Below are 26,705 nucleotides of genomic sequence, written 5' to 3'. Positions count from 1 at the left end.
AAATTACCTCAAAGTGGATTACAGATCTACATGGAGAGCTAAAAATATGACAATAAAATACTGACTCATAAAACAATTTGACAACATTGATTTCACCACTTTTATTTTATCTTCCAAAACTAGCCATTAAGAAAACAAGGTCATACAACTAAAAAAAAAAAAAAAAAAGTAAATAATGTATCAAAAAATTTGTATCTAAAATATCTAAAGGATCCTTACAACCCAAAAAATAAGACAACTCAAAACTAGACAAATGATTGGAATATACATTTTAACTAAAGGAGATATAGAAGTGGTTACTAAATATATAAATCACCCAACAACATTACTCATTATAAATATGCAAGATCACAATACAGTGAGAAACCACTACAAACCCACTAGATTTGGTATAATGTCAAGGATCGGTAGAATGTAAAACTCAAACTATAACAACTACATGTAAAGCAATTTGGTAGTATCTAGAAATATTCAACATAAATGTACCACACCATTCAGTGATTTTACTTGAAAGACTGTATGATCAATTATAATACTTTTCCATACAAATACATGTATCCAAGGGTATATAATAGCATTATTCACAACACAAGTGTGAATCATCAAGTGGATGAGAAACAAAATGTGATATAACCATACAATGTCATGCACCCCCACCAATAAAAAGGAACCATTTGCTAATACATGCTGTATCATGGAAGAACCTCAACAATGTAACATTCAGAGAACAATGCCACTTGCAAAAACTACATATCTTACAATCCATTACATTATAATGTACAGAAAAAGCAATTTAGTGAGAACACAAAGATCAGTGTTTGCCTAGGGCTGAAAGTAGGAATAGGCAGTAACTGCAAATGATAATAATGGAACACTCTAAAGAGAAATAATATTGAATTTGTGTGGTGGTTATGTTGCACATCTTTGTAAAATTAGAATCACTGAATTTCACGTGTATCCTGCATTAATGTTATGATATATAAATTACACTATAATAAAAAAAGTGACAGTAGTAGAGAAGGAAACAGCCAACTCAGCTTTTGATTCCTTTTTCTAGCACATTTGGCTACGCCATTCCACTTCCAATGCTGTCTCACTGACCCCAGATGGTCATTAAACCCTCATCTCCTAAAATAACTTCACTATGTTGTTTCCTTGTAATTTGGAAAACATAATTTACAAAAGAGAGACAGTCCACATTACTAGACAATATGAAAGAATGAAGACTTTTAAACAATCCTCTTACTTTACCATTGAAATGAATTTTTTTAAAAATCTTATTTTAAGATAGAAATAAATTTGGAATGTTAAATCTGTATGAAGTACTCACAATAAAGTAGTTTAAAAATCAAAAAGTAACAAAAATTAAAAAATAAAAATCAAAACAAGGCTAAAAATTGTCAATTAATATTACCATAATTGTACATAATAAATATCATTTTGTGTAAGTATTATATATGTATACGAATACATGTCTTCATCATACAATACCGAAAAGGCAAATACTAAGAAACAAACAAAATGATAACAGTTGCCATAAATAATAATTTTTATGTTCTTCTGCATATCTCTAAATACCAAAATTTCTTCTGAGAATATATTACCTTGGTAATCATTTTTAAAAACATTATTTATGGCCTTCACATCATGCAAATTGCTAATTAGAAGAAAAAAGTGATTAGATTTATTGTCTTGTCAAAAATTACTCAAAGTGGATCACTACATGCCAATCTATAAAAATGTCTTGAAGATAACAGGAGAAAATCTAGACAACCCTTGTGTGATGACTTTTTAGACATGACACCAAAGGTATAATCCATAAAAAAGAACTGATAAGCTACCCTTCACTAATATTGGAATTTTCTGATGTATGAAAGACACTGTCAAGAAAGTGAAAATATAAACCAAAACCTGAGAAAATATTTTCAAAAGACTTCTGATAAGAACTATTATCCAAAATACACAAACATCTTAAACTTAACATTAAGAACCAAAAATATTTTTTTCATTTTAAAAAGAGAAGAACAAAAACAAAGGAACACAAAAACAATAAAAATGATACAGAATTTCAAAACAAGATGATAGAAAATCTATAATGGTTGTTGTATTATTTATTGTTATCTTCAAAATAGTTGCTCTGATTACCAGATATAGGTATGCAAGATTGGCCAAACAATTAAACATTAACTGTTCCTTTCAATAAACCAATAGAAATTAGTACTACAGTTATCTTAGCTATCTCTTGTGTATATATATGTATTTTCCCTGCCTTCTTTCTTTCCTTTCTCCTTTCTAACCACAGTCGTTCTTCCCTATTGAGCAGTTGGTTTCCCTGTCATACTATCTATTGTACCTTCTAGATTTTATTTACTCTTTCAGGTTCTACACACACTTCACTAAAGCATGCACAGAGATGGACAATAAGCATACGAAAAGATACTTCGTATCATCTCATCAGGAAAATGTAAATTAAAACAAGGTATTATTACACAGTGATTACAAAGGCCGAAACACTGACAACACCATATGCTGGAGAGGGTGCGGAACAACAGAAACATTCACTGTTTGCCAGTGGTCACACAAAATTGTACAGCTCCCTTGAAGACAGTTTGGCAGTTTCTTAGAAAACTGTATGTACTCTTAGTATATGATTCCGCAGCTGTATACAGAGGAGTTGAAAACTCACACAATACACTACACAGGTGTTTCTGGCAGTTTAGTCCACAACTGCCCAAACATGGCAGCAATCAAGATGTCTCTCAGCAGGTGACTGGATAAACTTTCATACATCTAAACAACAAAATACTAGTCAGCACTGAAAAGAAAAAAAGCATTAGGCCATGAGAAGACACAAAAGGAATATGCATACTACTAAATCAAAGAAGTGAATGTGGAAATGCTACACACTGCATTATTCCAACTATATGACATCTAGAACGGGTAAAGCTATGGAGACAGCAAAAACATCAGTATGAGCTAGAACATGGGATGGAAAAAAAGACAAAGAATGAATAAATGGTGCACAGAGAATTTCACGGAAATGAAAATACTGTGCATGATACCATAATGGTGGGACTGTATCATTAACTGTTTCTCTAAACACACAAAATATATGCCAAGAATGAGCCGTCAGGTATATAAAGTTTGCACGTCAATGTACATTCTTTAGTTGTGAAAAATGTATCATTCCAGTGGGGATACAGATAATGGAGAAATTGTGCATGAGTGAGGGCAAGATGTATATGGGATATCTCTGTATTCTCCTCTTGATTGTGCTGTAATCCTAAAAGTACTCTAAAAATATATAATTTTAAAAGGCCAGAGAAACTATGGGTAAATAACTCAGAAGCAGGTTGCACTGACCTACTAAGAGGAGAATAACATCTATAGCAATTATATTCACTATATTTAGGTACTTCAAAAGTTAGATTTTACATGTCATACGCACATGAATTTTTCCAAGGCATTTATTTGAAAAGGTTATCATCATTAGAAACAAATCTGAGTCCCTTTCTGAGCTTCCTGTTCTCTCCAAAGGACTCCTATTTACATATGTGGTTTAAGGATTAAAGTCAAACTTACTAAAACTGGCACAGAGCCGTGTTACTATATTACATCACCATTTTTGAGAACAAATGGAAATTGGGATTACGAAACTGTGATTTTAAAAACCCTAAAATGAAATAATACATAAACTATTAAGGTGAACAAGCCATTACACACAAAAATAGCATTCATGTTTGTCATAGATGCTGAATAATTTTCACATCAGTTTCTATTAAAACTCACTAAATCCGACATCAAAGTTTTAATATATAAATGATCTCAATATTCCATTTCTGTCAAAATATTTTATTAAAGTCACAGGCAACTTTTTCAAAGAAGAAAAAACAAACCTCTGCTAGGCACACTGTAGAAACCCATCTGCTCAGAGGTGTTGGCTGGATGTAGCAAATTACATCTGCAAGGCTCACTGTAAGTGCTCCCCAATGAAACTCAGGATGTTGATTTTGACCCAAACACCCTATATAGACTGGATGTGGCTATAAAAAAGATCATCTCCCTCTTTCCATGGCAATTGAAATCAGATGACACATTTCAACAAACAGTCCCTCATTTTGAACTTTAGAATTATAAAAAGAGTTTTGAATTTAACATTGAAAACTCCTCTTGTTCATTCTATTAACTGTCTCTGCAATACTTTTTTAAATTTACATTTTATTTCTTAATATCATCAGGAGTTCTTTTTCAGTCCTACACAGGTATTAAAACAAATTAGACAGTATCTATTAATTTTAAATGATTCTTCTTATAATAACCAAACATTATTTATGATTATTTATGATGAATAGCTGGAAAACTTCACCTGGTCTACAGCTACATAGAGAGTGCCTCTTCTGTACCATATATTACACTAGATTATGGGGAAAGAACCATAAGAGGTAATACATTCTGTTCTCTTTGTCCTAGTAGAGTAATCAGATCCTGAGCAAAAATAATTAAAATGGGGATGAAGGTAATAAAAATAGTAAAATGGGGTACAATGAAGCCACAGAATTGGAGGGCCTGATAAATGAAATATCCTGAAACCCAAAGAATACTAAGGAAGCCTAGGAGATGTGGAAGAAGGAAGCCAGGTGCTAATATCCCTGGTGATAGGACGGTGCCATGCTAGTCCAGGGAACAGCATAACAAACAAACAACCCTAGAAAGGCTACCAACGGTAGAGCTGGGTAACAACATGCAATGGGGAGAACTGCAATAATTATGGGGTGAGGCAGAGGCAACTCATACACAGCCTTGTGGGTCACGTTAAAGATTTTAACATTAATCCTAAACTCACAGGAAGTCATAAAAGGGATTTCAAGTATCAAAAATGTATGAGAAAGGGAGAAATATTTGAAATCACTTTGATTAGAAGATAAAAGAGAGAGTTAAAGGGCCAGAAATAAATATTTTGTAGCACAAATGCTAAAGTACGAAAATATCTAGGAGACTCATAGGTATTTCAAAAACTGTTCAATACTAAATAATCAGTACTGGTCCTCTCTCTCTAGAGTAAGACATAGAGTATTAGGCAAACTGAGTAATTTGTTCTTGAATGCTTTTATGTGAGTGAATTAAAAAAAGGGTTCTATGTCAATTACAGAATTGGGTTCCATACAGTATTCCAGGAACACTGCAATATTCCAGGAACAATACAGTTCTAGGGACTCCAATTTCACAAGAAATTAGAAACCTGGCACTAGAAACTGGAAATACTAGTTGGATGTTCATAATTATAACAACTTTTATTGAGCACTTACTATGTAACAGGTATTATTTAAAGTACTCATATATTACCTTATTTAATCCCTACAGTCCTTTGCAAAGGAACAATTTTCCTTAGAAGCTTGAAAAATATCAGAAAGCAGGCAGCATGTCTATATTGTTCAAATCTGTGTTCTCTGTGTCTGCTACATGGTAGGTGCATATATTTCTGTTTGTTACAAAGATATTTGTTAAATGAAAGGGACAGATATGGAAAAATGTGGACAGATAAAGAAATAGGAAAGAGGTTGGGGATCTAAGGAATATAGAAAAGATGTGAGGAGGAAATAATAGTCTAGGTCAGTGATGGTGAACATTTTAGAGCTTTCAATGATACAAACAGCCTGCTGCAGCACACGGGCCATAAACACCACCACTGGTGTGTGTTTAGGAATTAAAGGAAAAAGAGATATTCTTAGAACTCTGTTTCAAGTCACTGACTCTCAAGATGAAGACTGTTTCAAAGATTCCAGCAATTATATTTGATGATGTTTTAAGATATTGAGAAAGTTTTAACATAGGAACTAAAAATTCTCATTTTATTGCACTTATTCTGGTGGCATTAATAATGACAATGCTGAGCAATTTTTGAACAGCTTTTAAATAACTGAATTCTGTGTCTTATTTTCTGCTTAAATCAAAGCAACATATATCATATGCCAAAATATTTCCACAATGATAAGGGACTTGAAATATACAACTTTAGTTATTCAGGAAACTATTGTCTATGGCTCCCTCCATCAGGACTCTAAAAAGCTAGTTTCAAAGAACTATCATTTTACTACGAATTTAGAACTCCAAAATTATTATCCAGCAATAACAAAAAAAGAAAAATAATTTCTCAGAAATTAAAAAGACAAGCCAAAAAAACAAGACAAAGATATGAAAGCTTTCATTGAAAATAAAATTTTCAAAACTGAGTCAAAAGTAGGATTAACACTGAAAATTTTAAATAACAGTTAAAGTTGTTTTCTATAGAAGAATATACACGTATGTTCCATTTTTGCTTAAATTATTCCGACTTTGTTCCTACTGCTTAAAACTGAAGAATATCTATCAATCGATCTATTGATCTATCTACTAATCTAATCTAATCCACCTACCTATCTACTTACATCTTTTTTTCTATCTTGATCCCCTTTCTCATGTCTTTCTCAAATAATTAAAAACAAAATGGAAAAAATTCTAAGGTTTTATTGTATGAGTCCTTCATTTTGTTTACATTCCTCAAGCTATCTGCACTTGCTTTGTATTAACATCAGTTTCTGGATATATTGTGTTAAGAAAAGCCAACGACCTAAAACTGTCAGATTCCTCTGATACTTTTTAGTCTTGGTTTTTTTCCAGTACTGGGAATTGAACTCATGACCTTGCGCTTGTCAGGCAGGCACTGTGCCACTGAGCTAAATCCCCAGCCCCACTTTTTAGTCTTTATTAAGCATCTGTGTTATATTTACAAATGATCTAATACTATGTCTTCTCTATAAGAATGTCTTTGGACGTTTCCTTTGCTTTCCTTTTATTTGTAGTTTCTATAACGGATTCTTTATTCTTATCCCATGAACATTAGTGCTCAATCCTTGTTATATACGTAGATACCACTTAACTTGTCACTACATAATTGACTTCGTATCATCTCATCTTTTTTTAACGTTTTTCCTTGCTACCCTGCTATATCTCTAACAACAACTTCTGTTTTGAACTCCAGATCTGAGTACATTCAACAGTTCATTTAGATCTACTTATCTGAATATGTCACAGTCCTTCACAATACCCATCAAACTAAATTCATCCACTCCACAGTGCACTGGAAACTGAATTTCTTCCTTTATAACAACCATGACACAGGTATTAACTATACAAATGTCTACGAAGAAATCTAACCTAGGAAGCAGAGATATTCCTCTCCTTCACTATTTAAAACTATTCCACAGTCACTAAGTTTGGAGAGGGTTTTTTTTTTTAACCTTTTAAGTATTGCTCTGTTCTGTCCATATCTCTATACATATCACCATTGTACTGGTTCCAATATTTATGTTTCTTCTAAGCAATTTCAGGAGAAAGATGTAATATCTAACTAATTTACTTAATCCCAAATTTTCCTACATTATCCCAACGTCTGTACTCATCAAAAAGCATTTACTGAACTACAATATCAGAGAAGCAGACTTTAAAGGTAGGGATTTAGACATTAGGGACTACAGTTAGGGATTTAGGCATTCTATATCTTTTAGAACATGAGTGATTAGAAATATTTATATTCTGAAAGAAACTAAATGACAGGGGAAAACATTAAAAATCAAAAAGGACTACACAGAAGAGAGAGGATATGACAATAATTAAGATACTACAAAATTTTTAAACATTTCAAGTGTACAAATAAGTAGTAAATGACTGAGGACAAGACAGGCAAGCTACAAAAGAACGTGTTCCAGCATGACATCAGTCCCACAACAGGTTCCAATATTCAAGCATATTTGAAAAAGAATGCATGAGAGATGGTGAAAACAGGAGGACTCCTGGAAAACTGGTGAAACAAGTAAATATATTCTTAGATCCCATCTTTCTCTATATATTAGAGAAATATTAACACATGTAATGATAAACAGTAAATAAATTTAGGTACTAACTGTATGCACCAAAGGGTTAATACTAACTGTATGCACCAAAGGGTTATTAGAGAAATATTAATACATGTAATGATAAACAGTAAATAAATTTATGTACTAACTGTATGCACCAAAGGGTTAATCCTAAATATTTTCATAAAACCCCACTGAAACAGAAGAAAAGACAAAATATAGTCACTTAAGTTAGTACTTGTAGATTTTTAAGACCTAAGAATTTAAATATCTTGAAATAGCTCTTCCTCGGCATAAATTTGGCTAATGAGAATAACCTTATAGTTTAACAATTGTTCTATTTCACATTTCAGCATTGATTATATACTCATTCTATATTCTCCTACAAGTATGAATATACACTCTGAATCTGGTATGTGATATTTTTTTAAGTCCAAAATATACTAAATTGCTCTCTCATTTTTTGAAAAAAAATCAGGCACCATAACAGCATAAAGATTTAAAGATGGAAACTTCTAAAAAGTCATTTAGAATGTATTTTTGAAACAAGATGAGAATAAAATAATTTATAATAATATGAAAAGGACATGCAGTAGTAGTTGACAAGGGCTTTGTAGGAATAGGTGTGACTTTATATGAATATAAAAAAGATAAAGAACGGTAGATAGTATGCATCAATCTTTTTATAAAATTTATTAGAAAATATACAGTATATTTTCACAACATCATTTTTAAAAATTCATGTGGTATTCTATTTACAGCAATATAGTAGACTTGGTGCCTAGATGGTCTTTTTGCTAAAAACAAAAGTGATAAATATATTTATAAATTATATGAAGTATAAACTTTACATAGTTTATATACTCATATACACAAAAGATATTCTCTTAAATTCAAAAATTAATTTCAAAAAAGTAGCAGTTTGTAAAGTGAGGGACTATGTAAAACCAGAAAATCAGAGGTAAGCAGAGTGAGTGAAGTACTTCAAAATTAATAATATAAGACATCTGTGGTCACAACTAAGGTTGACTTAGAGCGCAAAGCCCATTTTGCAGTGCAGAAAGTAACAGACTATAAATTTGGTGTGCAAATAGTTATAATATTAATGTTATGGTAAGCTACAAATAAAATCATCATATTCTTCCCTTTCTAGATGAGCTTTTTTGCAAATGCTAACAGAAATATAAACCCGAACATAGGAAAAAACAAAACCAAACAAACTCACAATTAAGTGCCATAAAAATTATAATTAAATATTTAATTTTAATAGTTGTTACTGTCTACGGCCATACCACCCTGAATGTGCCCAATCTCATCTAATTAGTTGTTACCTGGTAGTGCTCTAATATATCAAAATTAAATCCAAACTTCTACAGAAGGAATTTTTCATGCTATAAAATATTGCTAGAAGAGATCTCCAGTGTAAGTAATTAATAAAAGAACCAACATGAAATACACATGTAATACTAGGCATCACAGGAAGATGTACAGAAATTGAACAATAATGTTAAAAAGTTTTGGGTATGAAGAAATAAAAAGAAGCTTTGGAAACAGGAATAAAATGTTTTTTAAATAATCTAAGTAAAAATATAAAAACTGAAGTGGTACGCAGTCCCCAAAAGAGAAACTAGTTTATGGTTTTAAAGGTTAAGATACAATGTTTCTCTGAAGAAACCATGACTACCAAAGGCCTAGAGTTTACCTGAGTGCTGGGAATATTCTTGATTTTGATTCAGATTCTGGTACCATGTGTGTTATAAAAACCATTCAGTTATTCACTAAGTGTTGCACAGCTTTCTGAATGGATATACTACTAGACTTCTATGAATGTTTAGGCAAAATTCAATGAACAACTTTTAACAGTACATGAACGACAACTGAAAAGAAAGTTAATGAACTGAAAATATATATTAAAGAAACTACACAGAATGAAGGCCATCCAAATCAAAGAGAAAAAATATAAAACAGCAAAGAACCAACAGGGAAAATAGATCAAAAAATAATATATACTGTACATATATGTAAAATTACAGAATCCTTAAAAGACAGCAACATTAAAATACAAAGATTAAGAAAGTTCTGAAAGCAGCCAGAGAGAAGGGACGAACTACCTTCGAGGAAACACAAAATAAGACTGGATCACTCAGGTCAATGAAAAGGAAGTGTCAGCACAGTAATATCCATCAAGAAAAAAACAGGTATAAACAGGAATCATTTATAGAGGGTTTTTTTTTTTTGAGAAAAATAGCTTTCACAAAGGAAGTCAAAATAAAAATATTTTCAAACGAAGCTGAGTTTGCTAATATTACACTACCACAAAAAGAGATCCTAAAGGACATGCCTCAGGCAGCAATTAAAACCACAGAGACAGAAGGAGGGAATGAACTATGAAAAGAAATGACTACTAAAGCCTCAATACAGGTGTTAGAGAGAGTGTTATATGATCAAATGTGGCCAACCAACAGATTTTGTAAATAAAAGTTGAGTATACTGGAAAAAAACAAAATATGTTTACTATCTGGCCCCTTAGTGAAAAACTTTACTAAGTCCTAAACTACTAATACACACGCCAAATCTAAACAACCATAAAACTAAATGAAAATCTTAAGAAGTTTTTAAAATTAAAGCCATGGTGAAAATGTGACTGTGATAATGAGTTAATCTGGAGAAAAGGATTAAAATGCTTTAAGAGTGATGCTGCTAAGGAAGAGGTGAGACTGAAGTACCCTATACTTTAACAACTTAAATATGTATAGTAATATTTCTAGAACTACACTTAATTTTGAAAATAATTATTAATTTCTAATAGCAAAAACAGTAATAATGAGGAAGTACCTTCTGATATAGAATGGAAAAGCAGAATTAAAAATATAAAGATATCAAAGTAAAAGATATAAAGAACGTAAAACATACAATCCATAGAATGGGAGAAAATAACTGTAAATCCTGCATCTGAAAAAAGCTTAGAATCCAGACTATAAGAAGAATTTTCACAACTCAACTGTAAGAAGGGAGTAATGCAACTAAAAATGTGGATGAAACAAGTGAATAGAAGAAAATATTTAAGAAGATATACCAATGGCTAACAGATACAGCAAAAGATGCTCAACATTATTACTTATTTAGGGAAATAAAAATCAAAACCACAATGAGATAAAAATCGAAACCACAGTGAGTTACTACTTCATATCCCCTAGAAAGGCTTGAAGTATACAAAACAGACAATAACAAAGGGACAAAATAATGGAGAAATTAGAATCTTCATACATTGTTTATATAAAGGTATAGACACTTTGAACAACATTAGCAATGCCTCAAAAACTTAAATATAAGAGTAATCATATGAACTAACAATTCTAATCAAGGTTATATACTTAATAGGAATTAAAACATATCCATGTAAAAATATATAAAAGAATATTTATACTAGAATTTTTTTCATGAAAGCCAAAACATAGAAATAATCCAAATGTCCCTCAGTTGATAAATGTGCAATGAGAATGTGGCATCTATCCATACAAGGGAGTACTATTCACTCATAAAAAGAATGAAGATTGTTATTAACACAAGTCAGTCTTGAAATACCATAAACGGTGAAAGACACCAATGACAAAAGATCACATACAGTATGATTTCATTTATATCAAATGTCTAAAATAGGCAAAATTAGAAAGACATGAAATAGACTGGTGACTGCCAGGGTCAGAAGAGAAAAAGAACCAGGAGAGACTTCTATAGTATATTTCTTTGTTGTATACAAAACTGTTCTGAAATTCTACAGTGATATTATTTGCAGAAAGTCATGAACATATTAATGATTATACAATTGAATACTTTAAAAAGAAAAATTTTATGGCATACAAAAAAGCTGTTATATGAATATTAGTAGGTTTTAATTAAAAATACAGGAACAAATCATTTCAATCTTAAAAATTATTTTAGAATTTAAAGTAAAATAGGGAACATTCCCAAACACAATTTGAGATTAACATACTTTGATATGCTATACAATTAGTTTTGTAATAAAGAATTCTTAATAACAAAAGCTCATAGTAAATAACAAATATATTGCATATGCTAAGAGAAATGATCCCTATCAAAACAAAGATTACATTAAAAGTTTTTAATAGGAGATTCCTTTAATCCTTAAAATTCTATAATGATAAAGTATTCATATTATCAAGGACTAATAACCCTGATGCACTGCTCACATCTGTTAAGCAAACTGGATTTCAAAGGATATTTCTGTGCAGAGAAAAGAAAGGCAAATTGCATCAAAGTTGGAGCCAAAATTGTCCAGGTTGTCCACTTTTCAGTGACAGGCAGTACATACAGTAATCTGAATATAGGAGGATGCATATACTTACATGCTAATAATATGAACAAGGTGGTGACGCATTTAGCGCTGTCAAAAACTTGAGTCTTGTTATTAAAATATAGATTCACATTACTTACTTTGTGACTCAAAACTTTTCCAGGTTCAGATTTTGTTTGAAATTAATGTGTCAAGGTTTGAAAGCGTAAGAATTTAGAACTTAAGACACTGCAATATAAGAAATCAACTAAGGACTGGAAAAAAATCATGGCTCTAATAATTACACAACTTTTGCTTTGTATAAATAAATCAGAGGGGCTGGGGATTTAGCTCAGCGGCAAAGCGCCTGCCTGGCAAGCGTAAGGTCGTGAGTTCGGTTCCCGGTACCGGAGAAAAACCAAATAAATAAATAAATAAATAAATAAATAAATAAATAAATCAGAAATTTAAAATACATTATACTTGAGAAAAATAATACATTTTCAATTTTTACATATATTCATTTATACCTCTTGATTTCAATTAAACTCAACCTTTTTAGTATTCTTTATTCCACCTAATATAAACATCCAAAGGCAACTTTCTTTCCAAGATAATTATCCTATGTTTACATTTAGTGATTCTTCTACACTGCATATGATCTTTTACAAACAATTTACACTTACATATATGAATATATGGCTGGATAAAAGGTATGAATAGCAGTAAATGATATGAGTTTATTTACTTGGGTCATGAAAATGTGTCAGTGAGAAGACTAATTTACATGTATACAAGTAAACTTTTTAAAACCCCCAAAATATGAAGAATTAACCATAAGAATAATTTTCTTAATGTACCTTCTTCAATGATTGGTCGTGGGATGACAAATGGGATTTCCTGCAGAGGTTCCATATATTTGTGGCCAGCACTAATAATCTTTATTTGAGGTAAACAGAGGACAAGTGTTCCTGGCATACTGGGTTGTCCATGGTACCAACTTCTTACTGTTCCAGGAATGTCACCACATACAATTGTGCTTGGGGAAGGTAGACTATCATTTGGAATGAACACACAACAAGACTGTACATCCAGCTAGAAAAGGAAAGGAGAATTAAAATAATAGGACAGACTAAACATGCTACTGAATATATAGTATCTTCATGAGAATAAACAGACAAATCAAAAAATGGAAACATCTCCTATATATGTCTTTGAATTATGTTTACTAAAAACCCAACAAGTACTTGAAAATGTATTTTACATTCTATGAATTTGATCAAAACCGTCCAGTGTCAAAAGATGAAAATTTACCTGCTTTTTACAGTTCTTTCAAGGAAACAACTGAGTTATAAAATGTTCTACCAAAAAAGGTGAGAGAACTCTCCTCCTTTTGTAATTCACTGAGGGTTTATTCACACCAACCAAACAGGGCCTTAAAACTGCTTTTACTTTTTACACAAAAGTATAACTGTTTCTATATGACTTTGGAACTTAGATTTTTTAATTGCAGACTAAAATATAAGAAAAAGGTTGAAACTTTTATAGCACTAGATGACAGTAATGAACTATGAATGAATGGTGAATGTTCCTGTAACATAATTTCTTTTCATACACGTTTTCAAAATTTCAAGTAAATATACATATATATTATAGCTAATACAGAGAAAGTGATACCTAAAATAAGAAAAATTACAAATCTTCAAGATTGGAGCACTATTTCTTGCTTTATCATCCTTCAAATTATTACCTAAATTGTGATTTTTATGTAAATTATTTTGCCTCCCTTAAAAATTACTTAAACATAGTATTTTAAATTATCAGGTCTTTACATAGTTAAGGCTAAGGAAGTCCAAACTGAAAAACTGAATTTAGTGTGAATTTCCAATTCAAGAACAAAATATATCACAAAATCTGTTGATCTCAGTTGGCTCTTCCAAAGTAGTATTTTGTGCATATGTTATTAAATTGCTTCAACAGCCTAGCAGATCTAGATTATTTGTTAAGAAAATCTAAACTACAACTTGTTGATGTTCTACAAAAAAAGAGCACATGAAGCTGTTATTTGAAAATGTGATTTAAAAAAACTTTTTTTTCTTCGTAAGTGCTTGGATACTATAGTAAATTCTAGTAGCAAGGGAGCAAGGAGGCTAATCTGTTTGGCTTTTTAAAATTGTCATTGTACAATCACAATTAATTGTAGAAATGAGGGGCTGGGGATTTAGCTCAGCGGCAAAAGCGCCTGCCTGGCAAGCGCAAGGTTGTGAGTTCGGTTCCCGGTACCGGAGAAAACCAAAAAAAAAAAAAAAAAATGTAGAAATGAATGGATCTCACTGTAACATTTTCATATATATATATATAGCTTTAATCATATCTACCCTCCATAGTACCCTCTTTTGCTCTCCTCATTTCCCTTCTCCTTGCATCCCTACCATGTCCATGAGAAGCCATCTTCTAGTTTTAAAGTTGAAAAGAAAAATTCAAAGCTTCCATATATGACAGAACATATGCAATCCTCCAGTTCCATCTATTTTCAAATGGTTATATTTCTCAAACAATAAGGAAGGGTAAAATAATAACTTTTAAGGTTAATACACTTCTTTTTTATTCTTTTAAAGACAGAACTAAAAAAAGAAGAAATGCAACATATCAACAACACAGACAAAAACAAAACAAAGCAAAATCAATAAAAATGATATAGGGTTTCTGAACAAAATGACAGGAATTAACAGTGGCTGTTATATTACATATTGTTATCTTCAACAAAGGTGTTCAGATTACCAGATGTAAGAATACAAGATTGACTAAACCATAAAGAAAAGAACAACTGGGATGAGGGAAAGGAGAAAGACAAAGAAAGAAGGAAGGGAAAAAAAAAATATATATATATGTATATAGAAATATAGGTGGGATAACTGTAGTGCTGAAGTCTAATGGTTTATTGAAAGGAACAGTGAATATCTAATTTTTTTACTTTTTGACCAATTTTACATGGTTATATCTGGTAATCGAAACAACTAATTTAAAGACAACAATGTGCAGCATAACAACCATTGGTGAATTCCTACCATCTTGTTTAGTAAAACTCTGTATCATTTCTATTGGTCCTTTTGCATTTTTATTTTTTATTCTCTTTAATATACTTACTAATGAGAATATAATGATATGTAACAGGTTTGGAATTCTTTGATATGATAAATAATTTGCAAATCTAAAAATAAGTAAAACTGTGTGTGTGTGTTTGTTGTACATTTCTGGGCAAAGACAAAGTGACAAGTTTCAGGAAGAAAAAATACAAGAAAATTTTGGCAAAAATAAATGTACTGATTTATGAAATCAGAGTTGACAATTATACTTCTAAAATTTTATGTTGCATCTTTGACAATTTAAGTATCTTGTAATAGTTGGTTTACTATCACAGTCTATATTATTTATTCTGAAATAGGAACAAGTGTACATTGCCAGGTATGATGGCATACACCACCACTTGAGAGAGTGAGGAAAGAGGAATGCTGTGATTTCGAGGTCAGCCTGGGCTAATAGTGAGTTCAGGACCAGCCTGGATTACACAGTGAGAACTTGTCTCCAAAAATAAAAAAAAATTTGACATTATTACAGATTGCTATTGTTTTAAAATATTTAATATAATTCATTAGTGAATTGCACAACTTAAAAGGGCAGATATTCTATTCATGCAAGTTAAAAATCAAAACATGAATAGTAAAATATTTAACACTTCATAGTATATACTGATGCTATGTTGAAAAACGATCTATAAAATGTGAGGTACCGTCTACAAACATACACATATCTGACCTTAGAAATAAATTATAATAGTGCCAAAATTTCTAAATTAATAAAATACCCCAAAATTCCACTGATTCAAAAATCAATTATTTCAACAATCTTAGCAATATATAGAGTCACTAGTACATTGGCATGATATATATAATTCTTAAAAATAAACGTTCATATATACAGAGACAGAATTCCTTTAATAAGAATCAAAACATATTTATATGTATGTATAATCCAACTCACTCAAATTATTATAAAGTTACAACTATCATATATATTGAAGCTATCACATAAATCTTTTTACACTTTTAAAATAACTGCTAAAACTGTATGTCTAAAATTGTGATTTTAATGTAAAATGCTGAGTGATTTATATTACTGAATATAAATCTGCAGCAGTAAATTCTGCATTAATGTAAGGATCTGACAATCCAAGGGAAAGAAAATGAAGTAATCTGCCAGTAAGAAGTCCTCAAGCCGGGGGTCAGATCATGTTCATGGAAACCATCTGGTTGGGACCCTCTGAGCCACACCAAACACAAATGATCTTTAAAAAAAATATCCTATTCATTAATGCATCACAGCTGCACTGACTGTTACTTCATTTTTCCATGGCAACATCCTTTCTGTTTCAAGGATCTTGTTTCAGTTTTGGTAGCAACGCATTCCTTTGCCAATATTGAACACATTCATGTGTTAAAGTGAAGGGATTATTACAAATTCTTGAAATAGAACCACATCTATTTTGATTCCTATTAGGTCAAGAGGGCTACATATCTAAGTTTCATATATTGAGCATAAACCAATAAAGAAAAAATTATTTGGCACTCTTACTTTAATAAATATAATGACTGTAATGCATGTTTTCCTTCTTTCAAGTTAACATGCCAATTGAAAAGATATATACCATTATGCTCTCCACTCATATGTAAGGTTTGGAAAACAGTTTTCTGATATATGTGTTCTATAATTGTGGCTGCAACTCAGTTAAAAGAAAAACCTAAGTTTCATTTACACATTAATCTGAAATTCTTAATTAGACAACAGCCATTATTAAATAAAACATTTCACATATACTGTAAATGTTTTTAAATATTATTCCCTTTTAAATAATGTTACTATTTCCTATTCCCAAATAACATATTCTTCTTTATTTACAACTTGAAAACTTAATGATAATAATCGTTTTCAAAACTTTCTCCAGAACAAGATTTTTTTTATATGAAAGCATTTCATTCTTCAAAATCAATTTTAAAATGAAAATAAATATTTTAAGTTGTATTTCATTTACATTGCTTTTTCTTTACTAATGCATTCTTTAATAACTACTATGAACTGAGCAGGAAGTCAGGAATACAGGGACAAAACTATACTCCAGCCCTTAAAACACTTAAAATAAGAACAGTTTCCATGTTAACAACTTACAAGTATTATTACTATTATGTGAAAAAATCAAATACTTTGCCTATTTGCTCAGTATATCTTAAAACATAAACATTGTTATTATCATCAAATTTTAAAATAACTGCTTTATTTATATTGCTCATAATTTCATTCCAAGGAGGCAGTCTAATAGGGTGATGAATTAAGTAGCCTTGTCACTCCAACTGTGGGAACTTTGACAAGTTCAGTCTTCATAACTTCCATTTCCTCATCATGAGTAGAGAAAAATCACAGAATTTATATAAAGATTTAATGTAGCAAATATCACCAAGAATATTTGCTAAACAAGTCAAATAAAAAAAATAAGCATCCATTATTTGCCAGATCCAATATACCAGCCTTCACAGATTTACAAAAGGTGTATTTTAAAATGCTGTTATTTTCTTAGGTATACAGGAGCCCTCAAATAAGAAGTATTCCATTTATACCTTACCAAATATTCAAACTATTACCAAATAGTCAAAGTAAAACCCACAATATTTTCCTATTTTATAAATTCTTAATGTGTCATGAAAATATTGTAAGAAAGTGAAATACATCCAGTTTGGGGCCTTAAGTTAAAAATCTCAAAACTGATTCTCCTTACTTTCCTTTTCAGAGTGACTACTATAAATCTCTATACTTTTTCTATAATAACTTGTCAAGGGAAGACGTGAAAAATTTCCTAGAATACAATTCCAGACTTCCTCCTTCTAACAAACCAGGGTAAAATGGCTGTCATTTGATGAATGCCTATACATAAGAATGTGGTCCTCTGTGCAAAACTGCCAGTGGTAAATGTTTAAAAACTTTCTTTCATAATTAAAGTAACTGACAGTTCATATGTAAGGCCCGAAATATCTACTCCTATTTGATCCTGACAATAAGTCAGGGAGTTCATGGACTACCATGGAATATGACTATTTCACCACTGCTTGTGCTCCATATGAAATTTCCTAGGAGAAAGAATTCAATTCACCCAGCCTAAGTAGCATATGGTGTACTGCTTTAGGCATTTTCAGTGGCATCACATCAAAACTACATAAAATATAGGATGTAGTCCACTAAAGGGTTAATAGAATTAGTGATAAAAGTAAAGGACCAAGATGGTCTCCTCCTCTTCAAAAAAGGAAAAAAATAGAAGCAGAAGATGCTATAGAATAACAGCGAGAATTTCAATCTATATGAGAAAAAAAGCTGAGTATGGCAATAACAGACAAAGTGCTCGTTTCTTAGTGAATTCCAGGTGAGGGCATTTCTATTTTGTCAACTGCATGCCATTATGTGCTTGTGGAATAAAAATGTGGTATTTTAAAGTGTAATAGATAAACTCTTTGCTAATGAGCAGACTGAGAAAAGTAATGAAGAACAAGTGAGTTTATCAAAATCTATTATTAAAAGGTCCCAAAACCAAGTTTTTATAAAATAAGATGTCTATGACCACATATATTATTATAAAAAAATCCATTATAATGAAGTATGAAAGCTGCATTTCCCCACTGAAAAAATAAATAGGCTATAGTAAATATTGTTAATGTCTTTATGCAATGTAAGATTCTCTATCTTAAGTAAAAAGCAACATGGGCTTACTAAATATGAACTTTGGCTCCAAAATCAACTTTCCAAAAACTCTGGTCCCCAAACACACTTACTTGCTGAAATTCTCACCAACAGAATAATCCTTTGATGGCTTTAAATTATAATGTTTTATTTTACTTGTTGACAACTTCAGGGCTTTCTATTTTACAGTTTGGTTCATAAAACATCTTGGACAATGGATAATGCTACTTTAAAACTCAAAATATTAGAGCCTAGATTTTAATCATTTAAATAGGAACTAATTTTATTTAAAAATTTTCTCACAAGACATTAACATCTGAAAACATTTAAAATATAGTATTTTTAACACACAACCAGGGCCAGGGTAAGGCAAGCGAACTACTTACTCCATATTTAAGATAACCGATGTAAAGATATATCAATTAGGATCCTGTGATTATACATAAATTTAAACCCAAAGTTTATTCAAAATGAGAAAACACAAAACTGTATATTCACAAAAGAATAGTAAACTTTATGTTATATGTGTTTTATTATAAGGAAAAGCTAAAAAAAAGAAGAATTAAGGGATAGCACAATCTCTTATAATTAATTCATAATGACGTAAGATTAAGTTCATTCATTGTAGGTGATGAATCCTGTTGGGCACTCCATCATTATATTACAAACAAAAGACCCAAAAGCATCCTAATGGAATGTTAGAATTGGAAGTACACTGAAATATTAATCTAACCATTTCACATTAATCTAACCATTTCATCACAATATTAATCTAACCATTTCACAAGCAAAGTAAAGCCCATAGTTAACATTTAGAACTTTATAAAGCTGACCACAGGCTCCCTGAAATTCTATATGCTCTTGGCGTCTCCAGCTTCTCAACCTACATTTCTGATTCCCACCTTACAATTTCTGACAAGGACATTTTCCTTTCAATGACTATTTAAAAATAATGTTCCCTTGACTTGGTGCTCTTTCAATTTTATGTGTTTTCTTGAATGACCCATTTTCTAGGTTTTGCTCATCTGTAAGATGGCTCCCAAAATTATAATGCTACTCTGAATGTTTCTTTAAATTTACTATGAGTTTTCTACTAACAGATACTTGGATATCTCATATATATTTCAAATACACGTGTAAATTCAAACTTCCTATTTGTTCTTAACCCTGAGAGCTGTACTCCTTTCCTTAAATGGCATCATCGTCTACCCAAATACCCAAACTGGGACATGGCCAACCTCTTAGACACTCTGTTCTGTCATTCCCTTAAACCACTGATTAATAAGTCTCGCTAATTTCACCCTAAGCATCAATAATCACTGTTCAACTTGGTATATGGCCTAGTGTTCCAAAATCACTGTATTACATATTTTGTTCATTTTTTTTCTTGTATCAGGGAGTAAATTAAATTTAATTTTCCCTGGACAGAGTTAGACACCCTCCAGTATCTTACACTGTGGAACAGAGATGGCCCTACTTGTTAGCTTTTAAGTACAAAGACTTCTGGTACCACTTGGAATCTTATACTGGAATGTTTAACTGGAGCTGTCAAATACTCATTAACCTTATACTATTATTCATGTTCCCTGTAAATGAACTTTCCAAAATGGTATTTTAGAAAGGGTAAGTAAATCATATTATGCAATTCTTTATACAGTGAATAACAAGGCATGAGGAACTGGGCATATTGGTGCACTCCTGCAATCCCAACGCGCTTGGAGGCTGAGGAACAAGGATCACAAGTTTGAGACCACCCCAACTTGGTGAGAACATGTCTGAAAAGAGGGTTGCAACAGATCATTGCAAAAGTTCTGAAATCAATTCTCAGTACCACAGAAAGGAAAAAAAAATGCCATAAAGTAACTTTTAATACCAGTACTTATTATGACAGCATTTATGATCATAATAAACATTAAACAGCTAGTTATCCTTGATAGTTATCATATTCTAGAGTACATCACATAGTGGAGTCAATAGTTTTTCTATAACTCAATAATACAGTACATTTTCATAGGACTGTGGAGAAAAGGAACCCTTCTCCACTGCTGGTGGGAATGTAGACTGGTGCAACTATTATGGAAATCAGTGTGGAGAATCCTCAAGAAAAACTAAAACTACAGGTTCCATTTGACCCCGCTATTCCCTTTCTTCCTAAAGGAATTAAAAGTATCATACCACATCAACATAGGCACACCTGTGTTTATAATGGAACAGTTTGTGAGAGCTAAACCTTAGAAAATGCCTAACAACCAATGAATGGATAAAGATGATGTGCAGTTTCTTTATACAATCAAGTACTACTCAGCCATAAAGAAGGATAAACTCTAGGGCTGGGGATATAGCCCAGTGGCACAACATCTCCCTGGCAAGCATGAACACATCTGCCTGGCAAGCATTTTATTTTATTTTTTTTTGGTTTTTCTCCGGTACCCGGAACCGAACTCACGACCTTGCGCTTGCCAGGCAGGCGCTTTTGCCGCTGAGCTAAATCCCCGGCCCCTTGACACCATATTCTTAAGTGAAATAAATCAGACACATATGTTAATATCACATTGCTTCATTACTGTGAGAAACTGAAGTTAAATAAGGACCAAAATGTGTAACAGATTTTGTGAAGTAGGAAGATAATGTTCAAATGGGAAGGGTAACTGGGGTGCGGGGAAGGGAGGAAGGGAAAATAAAAAATGAGAAGGGAAAATGAAAACAAAGCTCTTGAAGTATGGAGAAGAGTTGAAGGGAAGGTAAAGGAATAAGGAAAAAAAAAGAATCAAGGTATATCACGTACAGGTATAAATTCCCTATGATGAATGTTATCACTATGTATATCTAAAATGTACCAATAAAATTTGAAAAAAAGGAAAAGGAAGAAAAATACTAAATATTTTTCCTGTATAGTTATTTTCTAACTCATTTACTGTTTCTGTTATACTTCACTACTTCCTCCAAAATCAAGATTTTGTTATATTTTCCCTTTGACACAAAGAACTTCCAGCACATATTAGAATAAACTTAGGCGGGAGGAAAGTTTGGTCTTTATGTGTTTATTTTGCCAAAATTTTTGATAAGGTATTTTGCTAGATATTAAATTACATGTTAACAGTTTGTTTTCCCTAACACATTAAAAGATGTTATTCCATTCTCTTTTGGCCTTGACTGTTTCATTCCTATTTCCTTTTTTTCAGGACTGGGGACAGAAACCAAGATTTTGACACTAAAGTAAAACCCCAGATCTTTTAAAAAATGTTTCATTTTGAGACAAGATCTGACTAAGTTGCAAAGTTGCCCAGGCTGGACATCAACTTGTGATCTTCTGGCCTCAGTCTCCCAGAGTGCTGGAGTAATAGTCTTTTGTCAGTCTTCTGATAAAATGTCAAGAGTTATCCCTATCATTGTTCACGTATATATAATATGCCTTTGGTTTTTGCCTGCTTGAAAATTTCTCTTTTGATTTTTGATTTTTAGAAATCTGGCTATGACATATCTACCTTTGGTTTTCTTTTTACTAATCCTACTCAGTATTTTCTGAGATTATTTGATCTGTGGTTGTTTCTCATGTTTTGGATTTTAGCACACTAGTGTTATGGTAATGTCAATTTGTCAGTTCAGCTCTCTGCGGGCTTATAATAATCATAAACTGGGGCTGTGGATTTAGTTCAGCGGCAAAAGCGCCTGCCTGGCAAGCGCAAGGTCGTGAGTTCGGTTCCCGGTACCGGAGAAAAACCAAAAAAAAAAAAAAACAAAAAAAACAAAAAAAACCATAAACTTGTACACCATCCAGATTGCTTTCATTGCTAGGGTGTAAGCAATTTTCACTTACAGCATTTTGGATTATAATCACAGGTGATATTGATCTTACTCAGATATTACTGTATGCTACACTGAGAATTCCATTAAAATGTTTCTGGTATCAGTATTTCAAAATTTAGGCAAAAAAGAAAGACTTTACATAAAAACCTAAAATTTGCAACTGTTATTTTTACCTAATTCTTGTGACAGCAATTAGATAAACACCTAATTGTATATTTTTTAAAATTGTCTCTTTTTTTATTATTTAGGCTTATGTTGAAAATGGAAGTGAATTTTTCAAATGCTTTCAAAAAAGTAAATACTAATTAATGAATTTACTGTTATACTCAAAATTGTCTATGCTTAAGGTGAGAATCTTTGCGAATAGAAAGGCACCGCTCCAAATCTTGAATGGTATTATAAAGAATTGTAATTTCCTTGTTTTTTTCTTCTTGAAGATGTTGAAGCTTCCTTCTGTAGATACCCTGTGGAGAAATAGTAGCATCTGGGTAGGGTTTTGATTTAGTCTGAACTCTTGCTAGTTTGGCATCAGACTCCAGCTGTAGTTTGATTATTTCACTTTTCTTTTGCTTGAACTACTAACTTTATATTTATCTCTGAAATTTCCATCTCCTTTTTCTTTGTTAGATCTTTATGTTTTTCTTCATTTAATTCAACTTTTTTCTGCATATCTTGATAAAGTCTGCTTATTTCTATCTTATGTTCCTCCTATTCGATATTTCACTTCATGTGCAAGTTTGGTGATATTATTCTGATATTCCTGTTCTTGAGATTTTAGCTTTTCCTTTGTTATATCAGCATTTCTTTTTAGTTGTTCATTTTCACCTTTCAAATTGTGTAGATATTCAATAATCTGTTGTAGCACTTTTATCATATGTTGAAGAGCAGCACATTCTTTTTTAAATGAGACTTTCTTTGCTTGGATTACTTTTAATAAACAGATGGTCTTTTCCAACTGAACGTTATTCTTTCCACTGGTTTCTATTATTTTCTGCAGTCCCAGCTACTCAGGTGGCTGAGGCAAGATAACCTCATGAGCTCAGTAGTTTTTGATCCCCTGGGCAACACATTAACACCCTATTCTATATATGAGAAATCCTTTATAAGTTTGTCAATATTCACACTGCTGACCTTTTTTTGTACACCCTTCACTGCTTTGATCCATGCTTGGACGTTATCCCCAGTTCCTCAAGATCTCTCCCGCCCCACTCAGTGTCTCCCAATTGTATATATTTTTATCAGTTTAAATATGACTTGTAAAGAGGGCAATTTAAAAGGACTGAATTACATTCATTTGAAATTGAAAGTAAATAAGAAAATTTAACAATAAAGGAAATTATAATTATAATATTTATTTTAATTGTAATTATAATACTTAACTTATATTAACATTTATATTTAAATTTATATTTAATCTATAATTAGGTAGGCAAAACAATTAGGTAACTTTGTGTTAATTTAATTCCAATTTAGATTATTTCAATAGAGAGGTAAGTGTGATTTGAACAGTGTTCAAATATTTACAAGAAACAAACAGAATGAACAAAAGCTTTTCAGCCGGGCATGGTGGCGCACACCTGTAATGCCAGCATTTGGGAGGCTGAGACAGTAGGACGGTTGTAAGCTCAAGATCAGCCTGGGCTACAAAATGAGTTCAAGACCAGCCTGAAACATATAGTGAGACCCTGCCTCAAAAAGACAGAAAAAAGATAAAGTTTTTCAAATGGTAAGAACCATGTCAATGTATCCTTTTATAAAACATAGATGTCTCTAAAATTTTGTTTATGATAAGTATACCAATTGCTTTCAAATACATTGTGGAAATGAGATTAACATGCCTATTATGAGAAATATTTACCAATATTAACAATGCTAAAAATTTTTAAATATTATAGAAACTAGAGTCATATTTCTCCCTTTTACTTTACCTGTATTGTTAGACTCTTCACTGCATTCCATACTATTCCAATAAATTCTTTCATTCTTTCTTCAGGACTTCTACAGCCTTCAGATATATTCAACATGGTTTTAACAGGAACAGACAGAGGTCGGGATTCTATGTATAAGAAGAGGTAATTATTTAACAAAGACACATCGTTTAATTTGACAGAAATATATAGAAAATATTTTCAAAATTGTTTCATTGTTTAAAATCTTGTACATTAGATTACAAAGTGTCATAATAGACCACTTTATCTTGTAGAATTACTTTGCCATTATTCAAGGAATTGATGACTGGGAAGTGGAATTACAGAGTTAAGGCAAATATCTATTTATTTATTACACAAAGGGCATCTCGTTATGAAAATTAATTAAGCTGGTATTTAATTTAATCATTTTCTCAGTATAAAAATAATATCAAATAAAAATGTTTCTTTAAAACAACTGATAGGAAATGAATATTTCCATATGTCAAATTTTCTGATTACAAAAGCTTAGCTACAGAATCAATTTTTAAAAAGCGTGACGTATTATATACGCTGTATTGTGATGTAACAAAAATTTAGATGAATTAAAATCTGCATGTAGCATAACATAACTAAATAGTTGAGAAGTATGTAATCTCTTAAAATTATTCATTAATTAACAAGCTGGTGGCGAAAGAAGCAAATATATTATTAGGACACACTAATCCTTATCATAGGAGGACAAAACTTTGTGCTTCATACTGAAGAAAGGATAATATTTTCTGTATTTAGCCATATTTATAAATGGGATATTTTATAAAACTGGCAATCTTCATCTACAATTTAACTGAAAACTCTATACATCAAGTGTATTCCAGGCACTGCTCTAACTACGTCAAAAATAATCATCCTGTTAAAACTGCAAGGAAAGAACTATTATGCAGACTCTTATTATCATGATTTTCAGATAAGGAAACAGATAACAGAGAGGATTAGTACCTTATCTCCTAGGTATCAAAAGAAGAATATGAATATAAACAGAGTTTATCCTTTTAATTATTATGCTAGACTGCCTCTTCTATTGTACAAACTCTATACAATAACTTCTAGTTTTGTTCCATATTCTGTTAACTTCTAGTTCAAATATATAATAAATGTGGTAATATTTATACTATCAACATAGTGCCACAAAAAGTATAGAAAATATGATTTATTTCCACTGATGGTATACAGACCCTACTTTTTACATGATTCCTAACATATTACATATTTTTTATTTGCAGCAATAATTAAGGAGTTTATAACCAAGTTTTATTGGTTAAAATATTATTTCATGTGGATATATCACCTATAATGTATACTATTACTCTTTTGTATATATGTCATGGAAAAAAATATTACCCTTCCAGTCAGAATGAGTTAGTGTTTTAACTGTGTGATTTGTCATATTATTTGAGAACAGCAATTTATCTGTTAACTGTCAGTTTTCTGATTTGTAGCAAAAAGCTAATAATGTTGTTGTAACAGAAAGCTAATGTGAAGATCCCGTAGCAGCAGTACTATTCAGATTATATATATCTTCATCTACATATTTATATATAGATGTAGATATATATATATAACCTGTTTATAAAAGAACTACAAATGAAATAACAGAAAAATTTATCATTAATTATATATAAAAAATTTGAAGGTTAGCTAATCTAACTGAATTGTATGCCTTTTCTACAAAAATCAGCCTATTAGTTCTACCCTAAATGATATTTCCTCTGAGAAATGGTCACTAATTTACCAAAATTAGATTTGGTCCTTGCTCTATAATCTGACATAATTCTGACATAATTCTATATAATGTATAATTCTTCATGGTATAATATTACACATTTGAGTGTTTGTCTCTCCAAAAGTAGCAGTAGAACACAGTGATATGGAATAGCAATAAGTGATAGTAGTCAATGGCTGAATATTAAAAACACACTCTGGATTATGTCCCCAACTACTTTCACTCTTCCAGTGGGATACAAC

General features: G+C 31.3%; 1 protein-coding gene across 5 annotated transcripts in view; it reads right to left on the bottom strand.

The window, feature by feature from the left end:
• Vps13b (vacuolar protein sorting 13 homolog B (yeast)) overlaps window positions 1-26,705 on the bottom strand; it is a 657,708-nt gene that overhangs the window by 366,204 nt on the left and 264,799 nt on the right. For 4 of the 5 annotated variants that reach the window (XM_005381858.2, XM_005381857.2, XM_005381855.2 and 1 more), the window contains exons 22-23: window positions 24,702-24,829; window positions 13,047-13,281 (exon numbers count right to left, since the gene is read on the bottom strand). In XM_005381858.2, coding sequence (XP_005381915.1) covers window positions 13,047-13,281; window positions 24,702-24,829 — 363 coding nt within the window. Of the gene's footprint in view, window positions 1-13,046; window positions 13,282-22,738; window positions 23,238-24,701; window positions 24,830-26,705 lie in introns of those variants that run through there. The other variant, XM_013512757.1, reaches the window with a different exon arrangement.

Source organism: Chinchilla lanigera, unplaced genomic scaffold (assembly GCF_000276665.1).
Source record: "Chinchilla lanigera isolate Chin_1 unplaced genomic scaffold, ChiLan1.0 scaffold00016, whole genome shotgun sequence".
NCBI lineage: Eukaryota > Metazoa > Chordata > Mammalia > Rodentia > Chinchillidae > Chinchilla > Chinchilla lanigera.
The sequence above is the reverse complement of the archived record's forward strand: the minus strand, read 5'-3'. Positions and strand labels throughout refer to the sequence as shown.